At 37.1% G+C, this 23,993-nt stretch overlaps 2 protein-coding genes across 8 annotated transcripts in view; one reads left to right on the forward strand and one right to left on the reverse strand.

Annotated features, from left to right (window-relative positions):
• The window catches only part of LOC134754168 (JNK-interacting protein 3), a 156,239-nt gene extending 145,456 nt beyond the window's left edge, over positions 1 to 10,783 (reverse strand). For 5 of the 7 annotated variants that reach the window (XR_010128877.1, XM_063690294.1, XM_063690292.1 and 2 more), the window contains exons 1-3: positions 10,058 to 10,782; positions 4,102 to 4,257; positions 1,598 to 1,745 (exon numbers count right to left, since the gene is read on the reverse strand). Coding sequence is in view for 6 of the 7 variants with exons in the window: in XM_063690294.1 (XP_063546364.1) it covers positions 1,598 to 1,745; positions 4,102 to 4,257; positions 10,058 to 10,387 (634 nt within the window). In the remaining variant the exon portion in view is untranslated. Of the gene's footprint in view, positions 1 to 1,597; positions 1,746 to 4,101; positions 4,258 to 9,862; positions 9,994 to 10,057 lie in introns of those variants that run through there. The other 2 variants (XM_063690293.1, XM_063690296.1) reach the window with 2 other exon arrangements.
• Positions 10,784 to 11,103: 320 nt separating this feature from the next.
• On the forward strand, positions 11,104 to 23,773 carry LOC134754364 (dnaJ homolog subfamily C member 22). The gene is made up of 7 exons (XM_063690660.1): positions 11,104 to 11,603; positions 12,060 to 12,207; positions 13,350 to 13,551; positions 15,006 to 15,149; positions 17,414 to 17,537; positions 18,846 to 18,962; positions 19,456 to 23,773. The coding sequence occupies exons 1-7, from the start codon at positions 11,343 to 11,345 to the stop codon at positions 19,546 to 19,548; spliced, it is 1,089 nt and encodes a 362-aa protein (XP_063546730.1). The 5' UTR covers positions 11,104 to 11,342; the 3' UTR covers positions 19,549 to 23,773.
• Positions 23,774 to 23,993: the final 220 nt, after the last annotated feature.

Consider the following 23,993-nt stretch of genomic DNA (forward strand, 5'->3'; position numbering starts at 1 on the left):
TCTAAATAGAATAGAATAGAATAGAATAGAAATCATTTATTCAGACAACACATCAATACAACACATATATAGCAAATACAAGACAAAGATAAACGAAACAGTAGAAATAGAGATGTGAAGCTGAAATGGTCTCCACTCAGCAATGCAGCTGGCACGACTAGCGTGGTCAACGGCGCTGGTTTTCTGTGGAGCCAGCGGAGTGTGCGGGACAGCATAGTTCGGGACGGGACACGTTGTGGACGACGTGATATAATAACATAGAGTACTACTAACATAAATATATACATCGAATTTATATATATATATATATATATATATATATACAAATATACATAACTTAACTTGTGAATAACTAAAGAACAGAACAGAATAGGTAATAATGACGATAACGGGATCCGGATTTTTTTAATATTTAGCTTCAGGCAGCAAAACTTTGTTGGTCCATTAGGTACGCTTTGAGTCTTGATTTAAAGGAGAAGAAATTAAGTTGAGACTTGTTTTATTGGTTAGAAATACTCGCCGTAAAAAAAATCGCACATTAACATAGATAGGGTACAATTATAGATATCCATCAAGCGATGTGCTCAACTTCGGAGGATGTCTTTCGATAAATACCAGTAGCTTACATCGCGCTGTGTTGTCAGTGGTATCTTAGAGCTCAATCCTCTAGATAGCTTATAATCGGGTCTCTATTGTTTGCCATATAGTTTTAAGTCATAATGTATTTTATGTCCACATTTTCGTTAGTCATAATTTGGTTTTTCTCAGAAACGCGTAACTTTTCAGTATTGCCATAAAACAAACATAACCTAACCTAACCTATCTATAGGATAAACTGTGGAAAATCCTGAAAAGTAACGGTTTCAGAATTATGACTAATGATAATATGACAATCATTACATTATGACTTTTAATAATTATAAACTGTAATAGATGTCATATATTAAAGAAAAAGTGACGAAGCCCTCCACCTCCTTTACAGTTTTTAATTTATATATAGTAGTGTGACTACTTAAAAAACACAAATCAAAATATTTAATAAAATAATTTGATTTGTTCTCAAAACTTGTTCAAATGTTTTAATAATTATGTCAAACAAAGGGATCCCCTTATAATCCTACTAGCTTTAGCCCGCGACTTCGTCTGCGTGGAATTAGTAATTTGGGTATCTTAATTCTTAAACAAATCTGCTTTTTAATCCATCCTTTTTTCACCCCCAAATTGGTCCACACTATACATTTCCACCCCATTTTTTACACCCTTAAGGGATGATTTCGGGGATAAAAGTTATTTCATATCATTTCCCACAGCTCAAACCATCCCCATACCAAGTTTCATCGAAATCGGTTGAGCGGTTATTGATTCCCCATACAAATTTCCACCCCCCTTTTCACCCCCTTGAGGGGTGACTTCTGGGATAAAATGTATCCTATGTCCTTCCCCGGGACTCAAACTATCTGTACACTAAATTTCAACTAAATCGGTTTAGCGGTTTAAGCTTGAAGAGGTAATACACAGACAGACAGACAGACAGACAGACTTTCGCATTTATAATATTAGTATGGATAAGGAGTATAAGGGAAGGCACAGGTCTCACCACTGGACCTGCCGACGGGGTTGAGGCCGAGCCGGCCGCGGACCTCGCTGCGGTCGCTGGCGGTGCTCAGCAGCAACTTGGTCCGCTCCATGTAGTCCATATGCGTCTTGAACAGCTCGGTGTAGCGCTCGTGCAATTTCGCGTATTCCTGGATCAATGACAATAGTATAGCAAAATTTAATGCAGAAAAAAAAACAGCTGATTGCACAGAATATAAGTAGCATATCAATCATGTCATCAATACCGAAATATAATAAATTTTTTGTAATGCAATTCTTTAAAATTCATATTAATAAGTTCCTTTACTTTATTAATGGGATCCTATGCCCCAATGACCTTGGATCTGAATCCCTTAGTTTTCTAATGTTTTTTTGTAGCTTATCATATTAACAGCAACAGCTTTAAGCAATATAGTATCCCACATTTACTTCAAAGTTAATTGTCTTCGAGATATTTGGCATCAAAGATGAACAATTTTAGGCCAAAAACTGGTTTGTTGGCCATAATTTTGGTGTTAATTAGTTTAAAATTAAAACCCTAGACCAGTTTTTATCAAAGACGAACCCAAATATGCAGATTTCGTATACGTAAGATCTTTCACAGCAATCGAGATACGAAAAAAGTATTTTTATAGACAATGTTTAAAAAATCATTAAAAAATAAGTATTCATTTCTTTCAAAATCCGGTAGACAAAAGGAGAAAAGATTGAAGAACCGATAGCCGTTTGTCTTATAGTTCTATCTGTAGTGCAAAAGTAAGAGATACGATTCAAAACTTGTCAAAAATCGATGAAAACCTCGGGTAGCCCCTTAAACTAAAAATGACATGAAATAAAATGGTCCTCCACTCTCATTTTCATTCGTTTACGTGTCACATTATCAAATATTTAAGATCTCGCCGTGTGGTGTCGTATATCTTGCAGGACATATATATTTTCCCGACCCACCCTATATTGCTATTTGCTATATTGCACCCTAGGCTACCACTTTTATATTCATTACGGTGGCAGTTTCAGGTCAACTCCTTGGAGGATTACGTACTCGTAAGGTTGTATGTGACCCGACATATTGGCCGTTTGTGATTACGATTTTCTACATTATTTGTATTTAATCCTTAGAGGAAATAAAAGTTGTACAGTCTAGTTCATAATTATACATTTCTTCATTTAAATCCATTGCAATAACGTAAAAAAATTACAATACATATACGGAAAAGGTTCTAAAAATTACTAGAAAATTTCACAGGAAACGAAAGAAACTTTCATTTTGGAAATGTAAAATTACGATTCCTATTCCAAAACATGAGAAGTTTCCGAATTTTTACCATTTGGAAACTTCGCAATTTTGTAAAGCTTCCGACGGCACATCAGTACTCTACAATCACGTTAGTTGACAGTGGACCTTTTGTATTTAGTACCTCCTCTATTATGTGCCGATATACAATGAGTGCCTCAGAAAAGTGCAAATACATGTCTGTACATTTACTTTCCCTCCAATTCCATTGACGTGTGACACTTTCTATCGGCCACGGTACATTCATGACTAGTCATGACAATTAAATTACCTATACATAGCGTATAGACTTGCCAATAATATGACACCTATGACGCCTACCTATATATACGCATACGCAGTGTGAACGATTTGACTTTTAGATATTTGTTGCTCAAGGTTTATTCGCTTTGTGTGGTAGGGCACAACACAGCGGATGTCATTCCAGATCTAGAGCAGAGCCCATCTGGGCAAGTACCTACACCTTACAGAAAAACGCAGCCAAATAACACTAGACCCTACTCATAGTGTTGTGTTCCTGCCGGTGAGTAAGGTTGCCAGAGCTCCACGAGGGTGCGGAGTGTTAGGGTCGGCAACAAGCATGTAACTCCTCTGGAGTTGCAGGCGTACTTAGGCTACGGAGACAGCTTAACATCAGGCGGGCCGTATGCTTGTTTGCCACCGACGTGGTGAAAAAAAAAAGTTTATTTTTAAATTTTTAAACATATGTATACCTATACAATTACGTACATTTTGGTCACCCACCACTATGCAACTTTACGTGATTTAGACAATTAAATTATTATATGTGCCAAAAAGCCGGTAACCATGATCAATTATGTTAAATTTTATAAACTGTACAGTCAGTCCTTAAAGATGGGGGTTCTTGGTACGTCACTGTCTACGCAATTCAGCTACAATCGAGCTGTAATCCGGTTCGATGGACTACTAATCCGCCGTGAGCCTCCCATCGACGCGTCTAATAACAGGACGTATTCGAACCCTAACTTTGTTTATGTTAATAGAAGTAAGGAATAAGACAATACATTGATATAAGCTTAGAATCATATCGCAGTAAAAGCCGAGATATATCAATTTTATGTCTGAAAACTACATTTTATGTATGAAAATCGGTCAAAATGTAAATTTTTGCCTACAGATCTCTGATGATGTAGTACTGAGCCACTGACGTACAGACATTTATTATACATTCATTTACACCATGAACCTACCTTCTTGAGATCATTCTCCCGTTCCTCCAGCCTGCTGGCGTGGTCGAGTGAGTTCTTGTGCTTGAGCTCTAGCATGCGCACAATGCTGTCCAACGCTTCTAGTCGTCCGGTTAGCTCTTTGCGTTCACCCTCGTACTGGTCCTCGGCTTCTAGCAACTAAAAAATATTAAGAATTAGTCCAAAGTAAAATACACGTATGAAGGAAAAGGATTATAGTAAGAGTTTAATTCACCAATCTAACACAATGGAAAATATTTATGAGTGTTTCAATATTGTACTTAGAATTATATGTTTTATGTTAATGTGTTTTCGCTTACTACGAGCCTGAGTAAACTATTCATAACAATACACAACAAGGCAGCTTCTCTAGCCCGATCTAGTCCGTGTGATACGTATGTATACCTTATGCACTGTATATATTTCTTTAAGAAATAACAAATCTAAGAAATAAATAAATATCATCTCTATCTTGCGTTGAACGTTAAAAATATGATCTCGATTTGAGCAGTACATCTCGCTCTTACTTATAGATATATTGCAATAAAGGAAGTCGGCAATGCGAGTAATATCAAATCCATATAAAATTGTCAACGCATTGTTAAAGACCAAAGCACACCGGCTGCGTGTGCGCGTGCCCCAAAATGTTCAAACCATGCATGCACACGTCACTTGCCGTTGTATTATGTGTCATTCTAAGAGGTAATCGCTTATACAGAAAAAGCGGCAAAAAAGAAATGTTTAAATTGTGATCTATTTATACAATATTATTATTGAAACAACAATTTTATGTATATTTGCAAGGTGGCCAGTCAATTTTTTCTTCTTTTTTCTCTTTGCCTTGTTCCCATTATTGGGAAATCCCAGTATCAAATTACTGGTAAGCATGGTAACTCCAGGTTTAACCTGGAGGCCTTAAGTGAATGACTCTAAACGCGGCGTTTTATATTTACATAAAACGTAGCAAAATTTTAGATTCGCATGAAGTAACACCATTATACGAATCTCTTTACATCGTAAGTATTCGACGATCTACGACACTGGGTATATGATTTTTAAAATAAAAAGGTTCTAGTAAATAACCACGCCAATGCTAATTTCAATCGTGTTACTATCTTAATAGGGTCTAAAATCAAAGTCGCCTTACGCTGTTTTGATGTGTGTCTGATGCTCTAATCTAATTGGTTGGACTACTGAAGATCAATATTACATAAGTACTATTGCACAAGTTTAAGTAGAATGTGCGTTTGAAATGCAAAACGTACAGTTGTGTAATACGTTTAATTAAGACTTTCGACTTTTGCGGAAAACCTTTATAGGGACATTTAAGAGCCAGTTAGTTTCACAAGTTGAGTGGGTTAAGTAAAATGGTCAATTAAAATTTGGGTGTAGGCTACTTTGGGTCCCTACTCAAAGGGTAAAAACGGGACCCTATTACTAAGACTTCTCTGTACGTCTGTCTGTCTGTCTGCCACCAGGCTGTATCTCATGAACCGTGATAGCTGGCGAGTTGAAATGTTCACAGATGATGTATTTCTGTTGCCGCTATAACAACAAATACCGAGTACGGAACCCTCGGTGGGTGAATCCGACTCGCACTTGTCCGGTTTTTAAAATTGATTTATGTTAATTAAGCAGTAAATCGGTAAACGTAGCGTAGGGCGCCCTCAAACTATGAGCGATGACCTTCGGAAGGCGGCTGGCAAGAGTTGGATCAGAGTTGCCGCAAATCGTGCTCAACGGCGTGCAATAGGAGAGACCTATGTCCAGCAGTGGATAGTGAACGAGAGTAGGCTAATGATGATAATGATGAATTAAGCAGTGAGCGTGCCCCCCCATCCGGGGGCGTAGTCAAGAAAACAATCGTTGATAGAAAACGCCAGTCGAAACTTAAATAATGTACAGTACCGGCCAATAATATATCACCTCCATGTTTTTACGGTATAACTTTTTTTATATATTTGTGAGTGACTTCCACCTCACTGCTTTAGGTAGTCTAGTAGTATTGCTTTGTACGGGCGATGAGAAAAATTGGTCTCATGCAATGGTTTTTTAATAGAGGTTTTTTAATAATATGCTGAGTACTCCTTTTGTAATTCACAGTATTTTATTGCAATATTCATCATATATTTGTATAAAAATGACTAGTAATATATGCAATCTACAAACTAACCTATAAATATGTTTTCTATATACAAGCTCATACATAAACACTCAAAGGTGATATATTATTGGCCGGTACTGTAAGTGCAAATAGTCACGTGACTTTTCGTAGCATCTGTAATTCCCATACATTTGTTCTTTTCTTATGGCGTTTGCCGATTAACGATTGTCATCTTCGCTAGGTCTCCTGCGACCCCGGATTTAACCCGGAGTTAAGTGGTTAAACCGTTAACCCAGTGTCATTTTGTACTGGTAACCATGGTAACTACAGGTTTAACCGGTTAACCCCGGGTTAGTGAATGGCGCAAGTGGCCCTAACAAGCTGATAATGTGTATCATCATTTTGTTAGAAAGAGACAAATAACGCAGGTTTGCTATATAAATAAGGGGCTTAGAAAATATCCACAGGTCAGAAAATTAATTTAAATAATCTATTCGCAACTAAAGAAGTTATTATAACATTTAGATTAGATTAGATTATTTCTTATTGGGAATAACATGATATTTAACAATGTCACAATGTATCTAAATAACATGAACTTACAAAAAGATCGTCAAATTGTAAAAAATAATAATTCAGTAAAATAATTTAAAAAATAAAAACAAACAAATCATAACAAAATAAAAAAATTAAAAGTCAAATACAGTGAGATAAAATGTCAGAAAGTAATAATAGTTATACTAAACACAACCTTCGCGCTTAGAACACATATTAAGTCACATTTATTATCCAGTGAAACCTGTGTCGAAACGGTGAATAAAGGTAACAAAATAAATTAGCGATAGACCCGATTATAAATGTGATTTAATATGTGAAGAGGTTATTGATTATCCAATTAGAAAAGTTTATACTACAACTTTATGTCAATTGTTCGAGGTCAAGTATGCAGTATCATTATATACTGTAGGTGGGTATGTTATCAATGGTACAAGTATGTTCAACATCTGTCACTGTTCACACTCTCAAGTTTGTAAATGGTAAATGTATGTAGTCGTAGTTTTATGTTTCTGGTTGCAAATGTCTGTGTAATTATACTATAGTTTTTAGGGTTCCGTACCCAAAGATCCTTGGACACCTGCTACGACACGACGAATTTATCAAGAACATAATTGAAGGGAGAGTTGAGGCAAGGAGGCGGAGGGGCAGACCAAGGAGAACATACATAGATCAAGTAAAGGAAAAACTCAACGTCGTGTCGTATCAGGCTGTCAAGGAGAAGGCAGAGGACCGACACTTATGGAAATCGCTCCACCGACAAGAGTATAACTCTTAAATATATGATGATGACCCAAAGGGTAAAAATGGGACCTATTACTAAGACTCTGCTGTCTGTCTGTCTGTATGAACCGTGATAGCTAGACAGTTGAAATTTTCACAGATGATGTATTTCTGTTGCCGCTATAATAGTCAGACTCGCACTTGGCCAGTTTTGACAAGCACTTGGATGATTCGAGGACCATGTTATTAACCATTTCATGAACAAAAGCAGTTTATCAATTTGTATGTATATTTATTTCTATTTATTTTCTGTTACATTATAACTTTAATGCAATAACTTTCAAGAAATCAATATATTCCATTAAAATCTTTATGCTTATTTTTACAATTAGGGGTAAATGATGAACTTAAATCAACTTCTGTGTGTTGTGTCGTAGCTAGGCATGGGCAAAGCGGCCCATCGCACACAGCCTTGCACCTAAGGGAGCCCCATGGGCCTTTTTTATTAGCAGATGCGACTTCTACATTCATGCTAATACCACAGGGCGGATACGCTATACATCAACAATAACAATAACTTGCGTTTCTATGTGTGAATGGCACGTCTGTACACGTGGCATGCGTCATTGTGTGAGTAAGTTGCTTAAAAACAGTACTGAGCGGTCGGCAAAAGGTCGTCAATCTGCTGTCGCGGAGTGAGGTATCGGTAAATTGAATCGGGGCGGGGCCGTGCATGGCCATTCTGTATGATAATTAAATACTATTACTTATTTTGTGTCAATACGCAACTGACTACATCACTCAGGGTTGGTTGCACCAAACCATCTAACACTGTTAAAAAATTTGCAAAGTTTTATTGTATGGGAAGTTTGTTCTCTGCTGAGTGAAGTTGATCAGTCAGTTAATTGGGGTTGTTGCAACTGATCCCTACTGATTGGTATGAGTCAGCATCTAACACACATTTTGTTGGTGGGCCTTATAAGGAAAATGGTTTAATTACTTACATGGTTTCACTTCATATATATTGGTAATAAAATATTTAAAACTGTTTCACGTTTGAAATTACTTCTACTACAATTTTTTATCACATATTATATGCACATGCAAGACCTAACAAGCAGGAGCAGAGAGGTTGGCCTAACACTAAATAAAAGTGTCATATATATGTAAAGATGTGGGTTGGCTCTTTTACTTTCTATGATAAAAAGTAACTGAAGATACTTCACTTATATTCTTATGTAAGTCATGTCAACATGTGCTCCCTAGCATATTAAAGGTTATTTCCATTTAAATAGTGTTTTATTGGATATAATAAAAAGTATAACTAAAATTATGACCAACAGAATGGAAATACCCATCACAGTGGACGGGGAAGACATTGAATGGGTAAAATCATACATTTACTTGGACCAACTCATCTTTATGTCTGATCAAATGAACAGAAGGGTCACAAATGCATGGAACAGGTTCTGGTCTCTAAAAACTATTATGAAAAGTAAAGATTACCGCATCTCAATAAAAAGAAAAGTTTCCAATATGTGTATATTGCCTATACTAACACATGGATGCCAAACCTGGGCCGTAACAGAAAAAATGTCACAAAAACTAATAACGTGCCAGAGAGGAATAGAGAGAAACATTTTAGGGTACACTAGAAGAGACAGAAAACGGGCGACGGAAATAAGAGAGGTCACAAAATTAGAAGATGTTACTCTAAAATCAAAAACTAAAATGGAAGTGGGCAGGCCACATGTTGAAGGAAAAGGAGAAGTGGTCAAACATACTGACTGAGTGGACCCCACGCTATAACACAAAAAGAAAAAAAGGCAGACAATACAAAAGATGGTCAGATGATCTAAAGAAAACTGCTGGTCCACTATGGACACGACTAGCCAGAGACAGAGAGGCATGGAAGGCAATGGAGGAGGCCTTTGTGACAAAAGAACATGTCGAGCCAACAGTTGTTGCAAACACACAAATAAACAAATAAATATTGTAATAATACTGTATGTTTGATAATAAAAGGCTTTGAAATTGAAATTGAATATGCACATGCAAAATATTTAGCTCTGATTTTATTTAACTCTTTGAAAAACTAGACTAGTATACTGGTGAGCATGGATTAATTATTAAGCAAGAAAAAAATTGCATGCTAGTTAACTACATAATTCACTAAATGTAGGATGTGTATATCATGTACCAATTAGATCTCAATTATGTCATAGGCAATGTTCACACAGTGTAAACAAAAACATAAATCATAACTAGGTCATATGCCAAATGCATAAATATTCACAGCAAAGAGACAAAGGCAATTATAATCACAAATGATATAAATTGATGATGCTTAATTTAAGTTTATATGCATGACAGTGCGCTTACCTTTCTGCTCAGATAACAAAACGGATTGCACATATCATTTGAAACACAATTTGAACCAACAAAAAACATAAACAACAGATAAACTAAAAGAGCCGTAGCATACTAACAACAATTTTATTTTGATTGCTAACCTTGTATCTAACAAAGGAATGCACAAATGCATCCAAGGATTTATGATGAGCTATTGTTGCTTACCTTCTGCTCAGAGTGCTTCCTGGCCGCCTTCTCGCGCTCGTACTGCGTCACAAGCTGCTCGTTGTCCTCTCTCAGCAGCTCCAGCTCCACCTCGTGCTCCTGATTCGTCTGGTACGCCGAGTCCAGACACTCCAGGACGTTCACCAGCAACGGCATCAGCGTTTTCACCACATCCTCGTCGTATCTCGCTATCATGCGCTCGAACTCCTGGTATATGCTTCCGGCCAGGGTCTGGACCTTCTCCGACATCACGACGTGTGAATCCTCGTGTGTCCCGTATATCGTCTCCGCCGTGACATAGCCACTACTCGCGCTGTCCTCGAAATTCATGATGACGACGCTCCAGGTCACTCCGAGTCAAATTACGTTTACCCCTCACAAGGACGTTCAATGAATTTTACGCGAAAACATGATAGACAAGTTGATTTGTGTACAAGACGTGCCGATGACGCGATCGATGGAGACTTTAGTAAATTATTGTATAAGGCATTTCTGTGGTCACACGGGATGTGGCCGTATGGTACTGTGTAAATATGTAGCAGAAAAGATGGGAAGGATAGATTTCACGTTCACACCATTTGTTTGACTGACGTATTTTCGCTACACGAAAAAAAAGTTTCTTTAACGATTGACGTTGTCGTTGTTAACTTCCGGGTGTGATCTGCATTTAGAATTTTATCTTTCTATTGTATAAAGAGCATTTGTAAAAAAATAACGAATTGTTAGCATCTGAATTAAACAATTATATAAATAATATTATTTTGTATTCATAAATGCGTGTTTTCATCTTCATTGAAACCTTGATAATGCAATCTTTAACAGAAAATAAATAGACACGGAAACCGAATGTCTACAACAATGTTTAAAAGATCCTAGACCTATTTAATTTCCACTTAAGGAAATAATTTTGTTATAATTACTTTTTACAAATTAGACTAGACCAATATGAAAGAAATTTTGTTTCATTGTCCTGCGTTTTACTACAGTATGGTTAGGACAGATTATTAACTAGTTACTTTGTGGTTAGCCTAGTGTAAAAGGATGGCAACACTCAACTTTTGTAATGTCACCAATGTCACACGTCATGTCGTCAAATTATATCGCGTCAAACTTTTGAAACTGCTTAAAATTGAATTCAAAGAATAAAATCATTCAGAACACGTAAAAATTCCGTATGACTAGTACTATTGTTACAATTTTAACACAATATAAAAAAAAATTGCTGATCTTCCACGGTTCACTACCCCAAGTGTAATTGATACTGCTCGACACAGTTTTCGCAAAAATGGCTGTAAAAGGGGATAGTATTCCTAGTAAAAAGAGTGTACTCGTGGCATACGTGCTCTGGCTGTTTGGTGGTATATTCGGGGTGCACCATTTCTACCTACGACGGGACCGACATGCGTTCGTGTGGTGGTCTACTCTCGGAGGGTTCGGAGTGGGTTGGCTGGGCGAGATCTTCAGGATCCCTCGCTATGTGCGAGACGCAAACGAAGACCCGAAGTACATGGAAGAGCTGGTCGGCAGAATGGTCAGGAACAAGAAGGTGAGATTATTGCACTGTTGTTATGTTAATTATTGAGCTGTAACCTACTTTTTGCGGTTGGTAGCCTATGTATCAACTCTCCAATTGTTTTTAAGTAAGAGCGTTTTGGACTTCTTCCACATGTTTGTGATCCGATGATTAGTGTGATCAGATATTGTGAGACTAATAAAACCAAGTGCAATTAACAGTTTTTAATTCAGAACCAAATATTGTAACTTTATAAATAACCTAGCGACCCGCCCCGGCTTCGCACTGGTGCAATGCTGACATACATACATATAAACCTTCCTTTTGAATCACTGTCTATTAAAAAAAAACATCAAAATCCGTTGCGTAGTTTTAAAGATCCAAGCATACCTAGGGACAGACAGACAGCAGGAAGCGACTGTTTTATACTATGTAGTGATATGATGATAGGTTAAGCCAATTTGTAAATATGTTATATTTGTTCCTCAGCCACCATTCTCCATGAATCGCTTCACGGGAATGCTGATGGTGGGCTACTCCTGGGGTCAGATCATGATGCATGCCGTGCCACCCGATGAGTTCTATGGCATCAACCTCAGATACCTCAATATTCTCATTCCTCTGGCAGCTAGTATAGGTGAGTCATCCAATTGTACATGTTGTTAGGCTATTAGTAAATCTCAAAAATAATAAATAATTGCCCCTTGGACAGTTAGGTATAAATTAGAGTACTGCTATATAAAACACATGTCAGATGCGAGAATACTTATATTAATTATCTGTCTCTCTTTAGCCCTTTTCTACCCTTGGGGTGTAGGCCTCCTTCATTTTGCACCATTTGTCACGGTTCTGTGCGACCTGGTTGTCATCATCCCAACGCATCTGGGGTCTACTTTGAGGACTCTCTTCCCCCTATGGTCGCCACTTGAGTAGTCATTTACTCTCAATCTCAGTCTTTCATGCTATATGACCAGCCCATTCCCACTTCAAACTGGCTACGCGTTTTACAACATCAGTGACGTTGCTTTGTTGTCTCAGCCACTGATTCGTTTTTACAGTCTCTCAATGTGATCCCCACCAATTTCATCTCTAACGCCCGCTGGACAACGCTCAATTTACGTAGTATGTCTTTGGTGAAAACCTAGGTTTTAGCTCCATAAGTAAGAACAGGCAGGATACATTGGCCAAATATGCGTGCTTTTTGTTTGGCCTTTAATTATTTTTACTAATATAATAACTACATAACTTATGGTCTTAAATTAAGAGATTATTCAATGCTTCAGTAAAAAATGTTCGTGCTATTTTGTTAATTGTGTATTAAGTCTTAACTCAATAATCTAGCTTCTTATATTGATGTTTTATCAATAATTGGTTTCCAATTTTATGTAACTAGTAAATAGCTAAATTTTTCTGCACTTTCGGTCTAGACTAGCATTTGAGTCAAGACACATTCGAAGCTAAATGCTGATCAGGGCGAGAGTATGTACATTGTTTTGTGTATCAAATGTCCGCTTGTAAGGTAATAAAGATACTATTCTCTGAAACACCAACCATTTGATATTTAGTATCTTCCCTGCAACTATAATGACACAGGAAATTTGTTAAACCAATATATTACCAGGTTACATTCAATGCCAATATCAAGGTAAACACATCGAAGCATGCCATATACCAATAATAACTGTAATGTTTTTGTAAGAAAGATTAAAAACGGATGGTTTTTAACGTTAACTTAGGTAATTCTTCCTGTAAAGTTGCTTATTGACTATGTTTACACAGGTGTGTGGACGGTGGGTAACATCGGTCGCGAACGTGGCACGCTCAAGTGGCCCCTGCTGGCTGCGTACGCGGCTTATCCGCTGCGTTACTACGTGTACGATGAGACGGTGTGGTTCACGCTCGTGGTGCTCGCTGCGTGTCTCGCGTTCGACTCCTTCTCGAAGGAGTGGCGCAGGACGCCGGTTAGGAGGCACTGGGTGAAGTAAGCGTTTTACACATTCAATACCATTTGGGTATATGGTTTTAAACAACACATTTCCCACCAATTTGCTGGGTTTAAAGCATGTCAGACATTGCCAGGTATCAAAGATAATGCCTAATGGATATTATATAATTTCAGGAATAAAAACAAATTATTTACAACAACTTGTACATGTAACTGAATAAATATTTGAGTATAATGAGATAAAGTACAGCCAGACTTATGTTGCGAGAGCATAGTAAACAACAGCTTCATATTGTGTGCTTAGGTGCTAAGTTTTTATGTCAGTAAGATAAGGCTAACGCAGAGTCTTGCCTAAGCGAACAACTCGCGAACGCGAAGCGGCGAGGCGGGCCTACGGCGTTCGCGTTTGCAACGAGTTCGCCCATGTAGGACACTTCTATAGGTATCTAAGGATTGATTAACCCCGCGCCGCATCGCTTCGCGTTCGCGTGTTGTTCGCCTACGTAGTACGCTGCGTGCGTAAGCGAATTAATTCAACGCCATATAAATACTTACGCGATACGTGACTATTTCTATAATCACTCGTTCCTGTTTTATCATTGCATGGGATATCCAATCAATAAACTACACCAGGTATTGAACAGACTACTTTATTTAGGTATTTACATAGCACCTCATGGCAAATGTGCCTACACAGTACACATTTAAAATACGCACGAAGCGTTTTGCTTCCACATTTCTTATGCGAACTGCCAAGGAGTGGAACGCCCTGCCCGAGTCTGTGTTTCCGCATGAGTACAAGTACAATGGAGCTCTTCAAGGCAAGAGTTAATAGGTATCTCATAGGTAAGAGTGCTCCACCGTAGACCACATCATCACTTACCATCAGGTGGGATCGTGGTCAAACGCCTGCCTATTCATCATAAAAAAAAAAAAAAAAAACCTCTATGCCATCAAGTAAGGTTTATAATTTCGTTCTTGCACCATGATCTTGGCATGTGACATTTTTTGATATTACAAATGGTAGCCAAAAGTTCAAAATAGGCAGTTTAAAAGAACAATGAGCTATATTCTCTCTCCAACCGAATTTATGTACTTTGTTTTTACAAAGATAGATATAACTCCGTAATAGATTAATACAGTCTAATGAATAAACGTGCCTCGAAAATCAAGAAAATTTGATTCTCGATCAGATGGCGCCACTACCTTGGCTTACTCTCGTGTAGATGGCGTTAACGGTTTTATTTGTTATTTAACAATTTTAACGCATATCAGTGAAAGAATTCATCAAAGGTCAAAATCGTATAAAAATAATTAATGCAAATAAAAAAAATCATTTATCCGTATATAAATATATTTTTATTTTTAGTTTTAATCGTGTGTCGATAGATGGCAGTGAATTTACTGTGGTACAAAATTTACTATGACAGTACGGCTCTATCCTATTATATCCTCTTTAGTTTTTAGTATAATGTCTAATCCGTTTTCAGACGAATCGCAACCTTGGGCCTGTGCGCGACCCTGTTCCTGTCCCTGTGGGCCAGCTACCTGTACTTCCACGGCACGATAACGGACAGCGAGGGCGATGAGGTGCCCATATACGAGGCGATACACCACTTCTTCACTAGCCCTTGGTGAGTTTTGTAAACGAGTGCTACCAGTTATATCCAGATTTAAGTAGTTACGTACTTGGGTATTATGTGACACAGGGGTGTGGAACAGGGGTCCCTATCCCTGTGAGCCAGCTACCTGTACTTCCAGAACTGCTATCTTGGGCATGAGTTAAACCAGTGAATCAATTATCATACGCTGTCTGGGTCAAGGGCCCGCGCAGCTCTATCTATTGATGTTTGGAACTTCTATTGAGTTTTTGGATTACAGCTAAACAACCAAATAACCAAAAAAAATTTTAATTTGCTGCTGGAATAAAAAAAAGCTGCAACTTCAGACGCAGATAACAAGGCTGAATTTAATTATCATTGATAATGATACAAGGTTGATTCGCATAACTCGCATCAATATTGCATTAGTTATGGTACAGAAGCTCAACTCAAACTGTTATTCGAAGTCTAAACATTTTCTAATTATTTAATTTAACTATTAACACTGTGATTATGCATTTGAGAAATACGCTTATTATTTTATTACTTCCAATAAAACGTTTTTAAATATAAATGTTGTGTTACATGCGTGTCCGTTGCGTGCGTCATAGCGTATATTTTCACTTACATTGCTAAATAATAATCAACTGCACACTCGTTTTGTTTTTTTTTTACTCAACCGGTCGGTTAGAAGTAGGTCAGGTAATCTATGTATATTTTACCTACACATTCCAAAGCATTATGTTGAGTATAGACTTCATATATCACTAAATTTGTCTTATGCGAGGATTTTTTTTCATTTCTTGTTATCGCGTTGTGTGCCTGCAAGCCGTGTCACTTTCATATTGAAGAATGAGATACAATCGAATCAGATGGCCATGTGAGTTTATTATCTGCACGTAATGTAAGAGGAAACTAGCTCACGTTCTTTGATAATTTCATCAGTAATTCCTATAAAAAATAGTCCTAGATTAGTGATTGTCAATATAGGTAGTTGTTGTTATATTAGGTGCAGTAAAAGTTAAGGTAGAGGTTAATTTTGTCTTGGTGAAGCACTATTTGTTTTTTCTGGGTACAGTCGCCATCAGATATATCGGAGCGGCCAATGTTCTCACAAATATCTGAACACGCCTTTATTGTCAAGGCGCTAGAGTGAGTGTTCAGATATTTTTGAGCACCTCGGTCGCTCCGATATATCTGATAGCGATTGTACCTAGTGAGATTGTCCAAACGCTTATAAGACGAAATGGGAGGTCCGCCTCGAAACCGAAACTAATACAAACGTATTCCCCATTTTTCTCTCTGGATATTAACATTATAGAATAGTAGTTTATGCAACTGATACATGATGAGAGGCCCTAAAACGCAAGTGTGGTTTTATGAAACGAGCGTCAGCGAGTTTCATAATAGAATCACGCGAGTGTTTTAAGGCCTAATATGTTCAGTTGCATACACTACTTTATCTACACACATATCATAAGTACTCTAAGATGGGTTCAGAAGCCGTAGAGAGAATCCAGAGAGGAAAATGAAGACTACGTTTGTATGGAGAATCGATCGTCCCCTATCCTCTTATAATTATATAAAACACATAACATCATGATAGTAAAACTTTGTTGTTCACATTTAAGTATTCAATAAACATATAAACCTCATATACTCAATAGCATATATATGGTAAAACGTTAAGATTTAAGTATTTGTATTAATGTATTATTTTAAAAGTAATCTATCAATAATGCAATTAATCATACAAATAAATGTTCTTACATATCGCCGCTATACTTACTCAACCTCGTATCTGCAACACTCATTTGATGACAAAAACACCCGTATTCCGAATGAAAGAAAAGCGAAATTTCCATCAAATGATTGTTGCAGATATGAGGGTGATTAAGTATAGTGACGATAAGTTTGCTACATTTAGGGTCGGTTGCACCAAACCGTCTGTCACCGTTTTACCGTTCGCTAAATTTTATTATATGGAAAGTTTCATAGTTCTCTGCTGCTTGACGTTAATCAGTCTGTTAATTGTGGTTGGTGCAACTGGCCCTTAAACTAACATTAATAAAGCCAAGCTAGTCTGAACCGTATAGTTTTTATTGTATCAATCAATCAAGGGTCGTTTGCACCAAACTGTTTGTCACCGTTAAATAGTTCGCTAAATTTTATTGCATAGAGTTTCATAGCAAATCGCCGGGGCGCGCCGAGTGACGTTGATCAGTCTGTCAAGTGCGGATGGTGCAACTGGCACTAAGACTTGAGAAAGAAACTCCAACGCACGCTTGTTATTACAGGTGGCTGGACGTGAAGCAGTGCCTCTACGAGACGTATCAGTACGCACAGCACCACGGCTGGTACGAGGTCTGGAAGCAGATCATCGACTTGTCCGACCCACATGGCGAACAAAACGCCTACAAGGTAAAGTATACCCCAATAATGTATTTGGCCGCCGCAACGTTGCGGAATTTCAGTGGTACTAATTTATGTTACTGTCAAAGAGACAGACAGAGTTAAAAGTTATCCAATGTCATTGATGTAAACAAGAATAAAAGGTTTCGCAATAGGGTAGTTTCATCTATCGAAATTAAATTACGAAAGTATGTTATTTATGTAGTTTCTACCATAAGAAATACGAGTTTAATACTTTTTTGTTATAAAAACATGAAATTTATCATTAATTACGTATGTCACGTGACCGCAAACGCCGCCCGCCGTTTTTTCTCGTAAATGACGTCACTATAGCAAAACCTAGTGTTCAAAATATAGACCTAGCATTACATAGATCAGCTATACGCGTGCACCCGTGAGGGACAGAACATACGCAATGCGACAATATGACTGGTCGAGTAAATTTTTAAAACAGAAATACAGTAAAACTTTTAGGTCAGTGAAAGGACGAAGGGTAGCGTAGCATACCAATAAACAATGTTTTGAAATTAGTCGTTGATATGATCGGTACTGACATTTTATTTGAGCATACATGGCGTACGCACATTATTGCCATACGTATGCTGCTTGTAGCATACTTGTCTCTATGTAAAAGTCAAATATGTTTTTGACTCTTTATTTCGAAGAAAATATAAGCACACAGGGACGCTTACAATGTCAGGATACTCGTGTCGGAGACGTTGAATTTTCAGCGTTTAACGCCAGAATCTCATGAATTTGAAATTGAAATTTCATGGGAAATGAAACATAGGTACATATATGATGGTAAGCGTGATAATGAATGACAGTATCTATCTCTTCCAATCGCGTTGTTTTAAAAAGTGACATATAGATTTAATCATGTGGACAAAACCATGAATAATACGCCTGCTAGATCCTTTCAGTTTATTCTCCAGGGAGGCAAGTACCTTCTCAAAAAATGGCTAGTAACTCTGTTCAGTTACCAGCCAGCTAGCTAGGTCGCTATTGACGCGTATATGGCTGAAAAACGACTATCCGAAATGACATAATTTAACAATTTTGGGAACAAATCAAATCATTTTATTAAGTATAGAAGGTGCAACAACGTACTACGGGCCCTTAGAGTTGGTCAAGACGCCTAGTCTTTCTAAGTTTGCATGTACTCGAGAAATTGGGACGGGTACCGCCGTGACTGTCCAGGATGTTATACGCGTAAGCTGGAGACGCCGGTTCGAATCCAGCCACCGCCACGAGGCCTTGGTATTTTTTTCTTTAGCATAAGTTTATTACTTATTTCACAATGGTTCTTGATTGCAGGTCCTTGGGCTGGGACCGGATGCGAGCCAGCAGGAAATCACGACGACGTGGAGACGCCTGTCCCGCGAGCATCATCCTGACAAAGTGAAGGAACAGGCGCTGAGGCGGGCCGCACAGGTACCTATTATTTGTTTCAGATAGGTCAGCATCAAAAATAGCGGATCAGACAACACGTCAAAAGTATCTTATTGTCTAATAATAGCTCAACAAAAGTCTCTATACAATAAATAGGTTGTAACACATACTTTTGAACGCGAATTAAAGATATATAATATAACTATCTCCATTTGGAAACGGAAACTACTCTCGCGTAAAAAAACCGGACAAGTGCGAGTCGGACTCGCCCACCGAGGGTTCCGTACTTTTTAGTATTTGTTGTTATATAGTTGTTGTATAGTTGTTTTTAGCATTAGAAAGAAGGTAAGCGATTTTGACGTGTCTTTTTTATTAAAAATCACTTTTGAAAAATAAGTCGCAGCAAATATTTTTAGATTTCAACGGTTCTGATGTCACAATATGAATTTTACTAACTTCATAGCATCAAATGATATTGACGTTTCATATAGAGTAACTGATTAATGCACTACCCAAAAACAACTTGTTTTCGCAGGAACGCTTCATGGAGATTCAGCAAGCATACGAGATCTTGTCCAACAGCAAGCACCGGCGCCACAGGAAGAACAAGAAGGACAACTCCGAGTAAGGAGGTAGCTAGTTCGTTTTAACCCTTTCAACGCCATACGTACACTGTAATCACACTGATACGAAGCAGTCGCTCCGTTGTATGAGCGTGGCAGCGATGTCCAGATCGCACGCAGAAGCGACGCGCGCATTCGGATCCAATGTGAAGACCGCCATACTAAAATCATACGCCAAGATCATGGATAGTTTCGACTTAATATAAAAACCGGCCAAGTACCAGTCGGACTCGCGCACGAAGGCTTCCGTACTAGGAGGATATAACCAAACGGAGTAACCATTAACAGGCGTTCCCCTCTGTCGAAAATAGTCGGCCAATGGTCATACACAATGTATAGACTGACGTTTATCTGACATGGCTATTTTGACGTCACATATACATTTGACGCTCCCCTCCCCCGCAAAAATTGGCAGATTTATTTGTACAGCGAATTACAGACGTGGCGGCTCCATTTGGTTATATTCTCCTAGGTTCCGTTACATTACGCAAAAAACGGCAAACAAAATCACATTTGTTGTATGAGAGCCCCACTTAAATATTTAGTTTATTCCGTTTTTAGTATTTGTAACTTGTAACAGAAATAACATAATCTATGAAAATTTCAACTATCTAGCTATCACGGTTCGTGACGGACGGACGGACAGCGGAGTCTTAGTAATAGGGTCCCGTTTTTACCCTTTGGGTACGGAACCCTAAAAAGCGAACAGACATACGAATGTATGCGTGCTTGGAGTCTGAGGGGTTAAAAGATCGATCGTATCAGAGTTTAAATTGCAATGAAGTGGACTTTACTAATCAATATGTATATATTCATATATATATCAATTATGATCCCAAAATATGACGTATAAGTGTATGGGTAAGTTGTAGTCAAAACGAAAAATTCGTCATTTTTAGGGTTCCGAGTACCCGACACTATTGCCTTGTTCATCTGACATTGTGGTTGTGGTTGATTCTATGGACATGTTTCCGACTTGAAGGTCTGGTTTCTATTTCACAAACGTGGTAAGTTGGCAAAACAATTTGGTAAGCAGGTGCTCCCTATGACGCTTGGTGATAATTTTAACCATAAAGGTGAATAAATAAAAGACTGATGATTAATCATCAGTTACTTTTTTGGCCTTTTTTGAGAAATTATTAATTTGACAGGTTTAAAGTATATTTGAAAGACAAATTGCCGCTCTTAACGGCTATGAATTTAGCAAACATTTTGTAGTAGATATGATAATAATAATAAAGCGGTACGTAGGAACCTATGATATTTATAAAATCGATAAATTCTAGCGCTTCCAAATGTTTTAAACTTTTTCGAAAATTTTGCTCAATGATTTTTCGAATAGCACGAATCTTTACGGTTAGTGATTTTATTGCATTTTGTTACTTAATCTAAATAATCTTTATAATTATATAAATGTAAATCATTACTAAGCAATATTAAAAAGTATTTTATTATTTTGTAAGTATTTCTATAGATCTGGTTGTCTAATCACTAATTGTTGTATAATGATATTTAGTAATAAACTGTCAGTTTTATGGAATCTATTTATTTAAGATTTTTAATGTAATTTATGCCATAAGTATAAATATAATTTAATGTACCTTAAACTCGGGTTATTTTAGGCTACTCACGGTCCTACCTACTGTCTGCGCGCGAATTCCGTGCACGGCTGAGGAATGTTAGGAATGTTGGGCGTCATGACAGAGTGATTATGACTGGTGTCATTTTGTACGTACGAGCGCCCCCCCCTCCCCCCCCTTCCTCGACCTCCGGGTTGTTTAGCTCCGTTCAATTTTCACACCATACAAAATCTCTACAAAATACTCTGTTTCTTACAAACTGTTACATTCAAATGTCACTGACAAATTTCGTTTTTTTTTTCCTTGTATAAATTAGCACTAATAAATTAGACCAGCTTCCTTATCTCTCTATGGTCCAGTCGAAAAAACCCTTTGAAAAAAAGTATGTTATAGTTACATCATGTTGTTTTCAAAAACTAATGTATTGTTGGCAATTATACCCTCTTACAGTAATCTGGAACTACGGTGATAAAATAACGTAATTGTAGTTAAAAATTGTTGCTTAAAAAGTATTGTAAAATTTAAAATTAGTCGATTCTGATTAGTTTTGTATCGCGAATAACTAGAGAAATCAAATCCATCCAACATTTCTTCGGTTTCAATGACGGTGCAGCCCTACCCAACCCGTCTACCTCTAACCTGTACTAGCGTCGTTTTCTTGTCGTTGCTCATTTCTGTTTTTATTTATAATTTTACATTTTTGATCAATAAATGTTTTGTGTTGTGAAAATAACTAGAGAAATAGAGTTAGACCAAGAAAAGTCTGCAGTGATTTTGACAGCACACGCAGTGCCAGTGTTATTTATACGTCATAATTTCATAGAAGTTTGACGTTTAAAATAACACCTGCACTGCGTGTGGTGTCAAAATCTCTGCAGACTTTTCTTGGTTTGACTAACTAATTTATACTAATTTATAATATTTATAAAATGGCAACTGACGCACAATAGGGTATTAGACAATTTTTTATGAATGGTATCAGTCGATCGGGTTTGTTTTGAGGATCAAATGTCTGTATGGGACCCATTGTCTTAAAGCAATACAAAAGTCACAAATGTTGGTCAAAGTCTGGCACCCGCTTTACTGACAAAACGCTTCTAACAAAATGGCAATACACCGTGACGTCACCATCAAACGTCGCTATTGCTTAGAAGCTGTTTCGATGTATGGAAAACAAGGAAATTGCGATTTTGTCAGTGAAATATTGCGTTCATGTATATTGTTGCTGTACAATATTTTTTGAAATAAAATGTAAGGAATCGAATGGTACCAAAAAAAAAATTTTAACAGGTATTTTTTTATTATTCCCATATATTTTTTTAAGTATCAATTTATTGTGATAAATTGCTCATTTTCTATCTATTTAGCTACTTAGTTATAAAATTTAACATGTGTCAACAACCCTATTGTCGTTATTAGTAATATTTTAGCTCACACTTGATCAAAGATTTAACGCATAAGTAGCAAAAATACTTAATGAGAGAACCCGTATTCTTTTTAATATTTGTAAAACAGATGACGCCCTTTCCCATCAGATTCCTTTTGTATACCAATAATGTAACTTTATATACTAAAATTTGAACTGATTTTAGTTTACTTTACAGTACCTATATACATATGTAGTTTGTATTTTGTACGGATAATGTAAGATACAATATGTAGGCAATTTTCTAATATGCTTTTAAAACCCGTGGCATTAAAAAAAATCTTTAGAGTATTTTTTTTTTTTCGATTTGATCGAGAATTATCAGTATCATGAAAGCATTAATTCCTTGACAATGAACGTGTTAAGAAATTGTATTGTATAGTAGCATTGTATATTAAAATATACTATATCCACTCACATGAATATTACGTAAAGATTAAGTCTGTCAACTCGAATATTGCATTTACGATGCCAAATTTACATTATTTAGATAGTAATTAAAATAACGATAAAGCTCCTATTAAAAGGCACTTATTGGTTTAAGCTTAATTAAAAAATACTGAGAAAATAGTATATTTTTATATCTTCTTCGAGATCTTTGTCTCCTCTTCCTATTTCTAATATGTTTCCAATCTCTCTTATTCTGTTTTTGTGTCTTTTCTTTTTTCTATTTAGAGTTTATTAATGTTTTTGAATTATGATGTATTTAATATTTACCGTGTAGGTAGGTATAGATTAATTAAGTCGGTACGTACTTACCATAGGTGCTGAATGTGTCCATGAAGACGATAATCTTTTGTGCCAATTTCATCGTTCTACTCCATACATTAATACTAAAAAAATTCTGCTAGTCGGGTCCTTTTTTAAAGGAATTTAGAAGCTGAATACTAAATTTTTGAACTCTTTTATAAAGGAGTTAAAAAAATTATGCCGAGGTTCTAAATTTAAGTAGAGGAGCGCAAACGCGTTTCCGCAGTCAGAGGGTTAACTTGTAAACGAAATACATCATCATCATCCTCGCGTTGTCCCGGCATTTTGCCACGGCTCATGGGAGCAAGGGGTCCGCTTGGCAACTAATCCCAAGAATTGGCGTAGGCACTAGTTTTTACGAAAGCGACTGCCATCTGACCTTTCAACCCAGAGGGTAAACTAGGCCTTATTGGGATTAGTCCGGTTTCCTCACGATATTTTCCTTCACCGAAAAGCGACTGGTAAATATCAAATGACATTTCGTACATAAGTTCCGAAAAACTCATTGGTACGAGCCGGGGCTTTTCTATCAACCATTGGCACTTGACTAGGCCCCCTGGTAGATTCTCGTCTTCATGTCTTAATTCTTGTATTCCAGTCGTGACAAACATTCCACTTTAAATTTTATAGGCTAATGTAAATTATAGTAAATATTTACTTAATACATATCAGATTATTTACTAGATATTCGAAT

Source organism: Cydia strobilella, chromosome Z, assembly GCF_947568885.1.
Source record: "Cydia strobilella chromosome Z, ilCydStro3.1, whole genome shotgun sequence".
Lineage (NCBI taxonomy): Eukaryota > Metazoa > Arthropoda > Insecta > Lepidoptera > Tortricidae > Cydia > Cydia strobilella.

What these genes read in the sequence shown, in the direction of transcription:
- LOC134754364 (XM_063690660.1), top strand. Translation starts at nt 11,343, where the DNA reads ATGGCTGTAAAAGGGGATAGTATTCCTAGTAAAAAGAGTGTACTCGTG. An exon ending in GCGAACAAAACGCCTACAAG is followed by an intron (nt 17,538 to 18,845) that starts GTAAAGTATACC and finishes TCTTGATTGCAG; the next exon opens with GTCCTTGGGCTGGGACCGGA. An exon ending in CGCTGAGGCGGGCCGCACAG is followed by an intron (nt 18,963 to 19,455) that starts GTACCTATTATT and finishes TTGTTTTCGCAG; the next exon opens with GAACGCTTCATGGAGATTCA.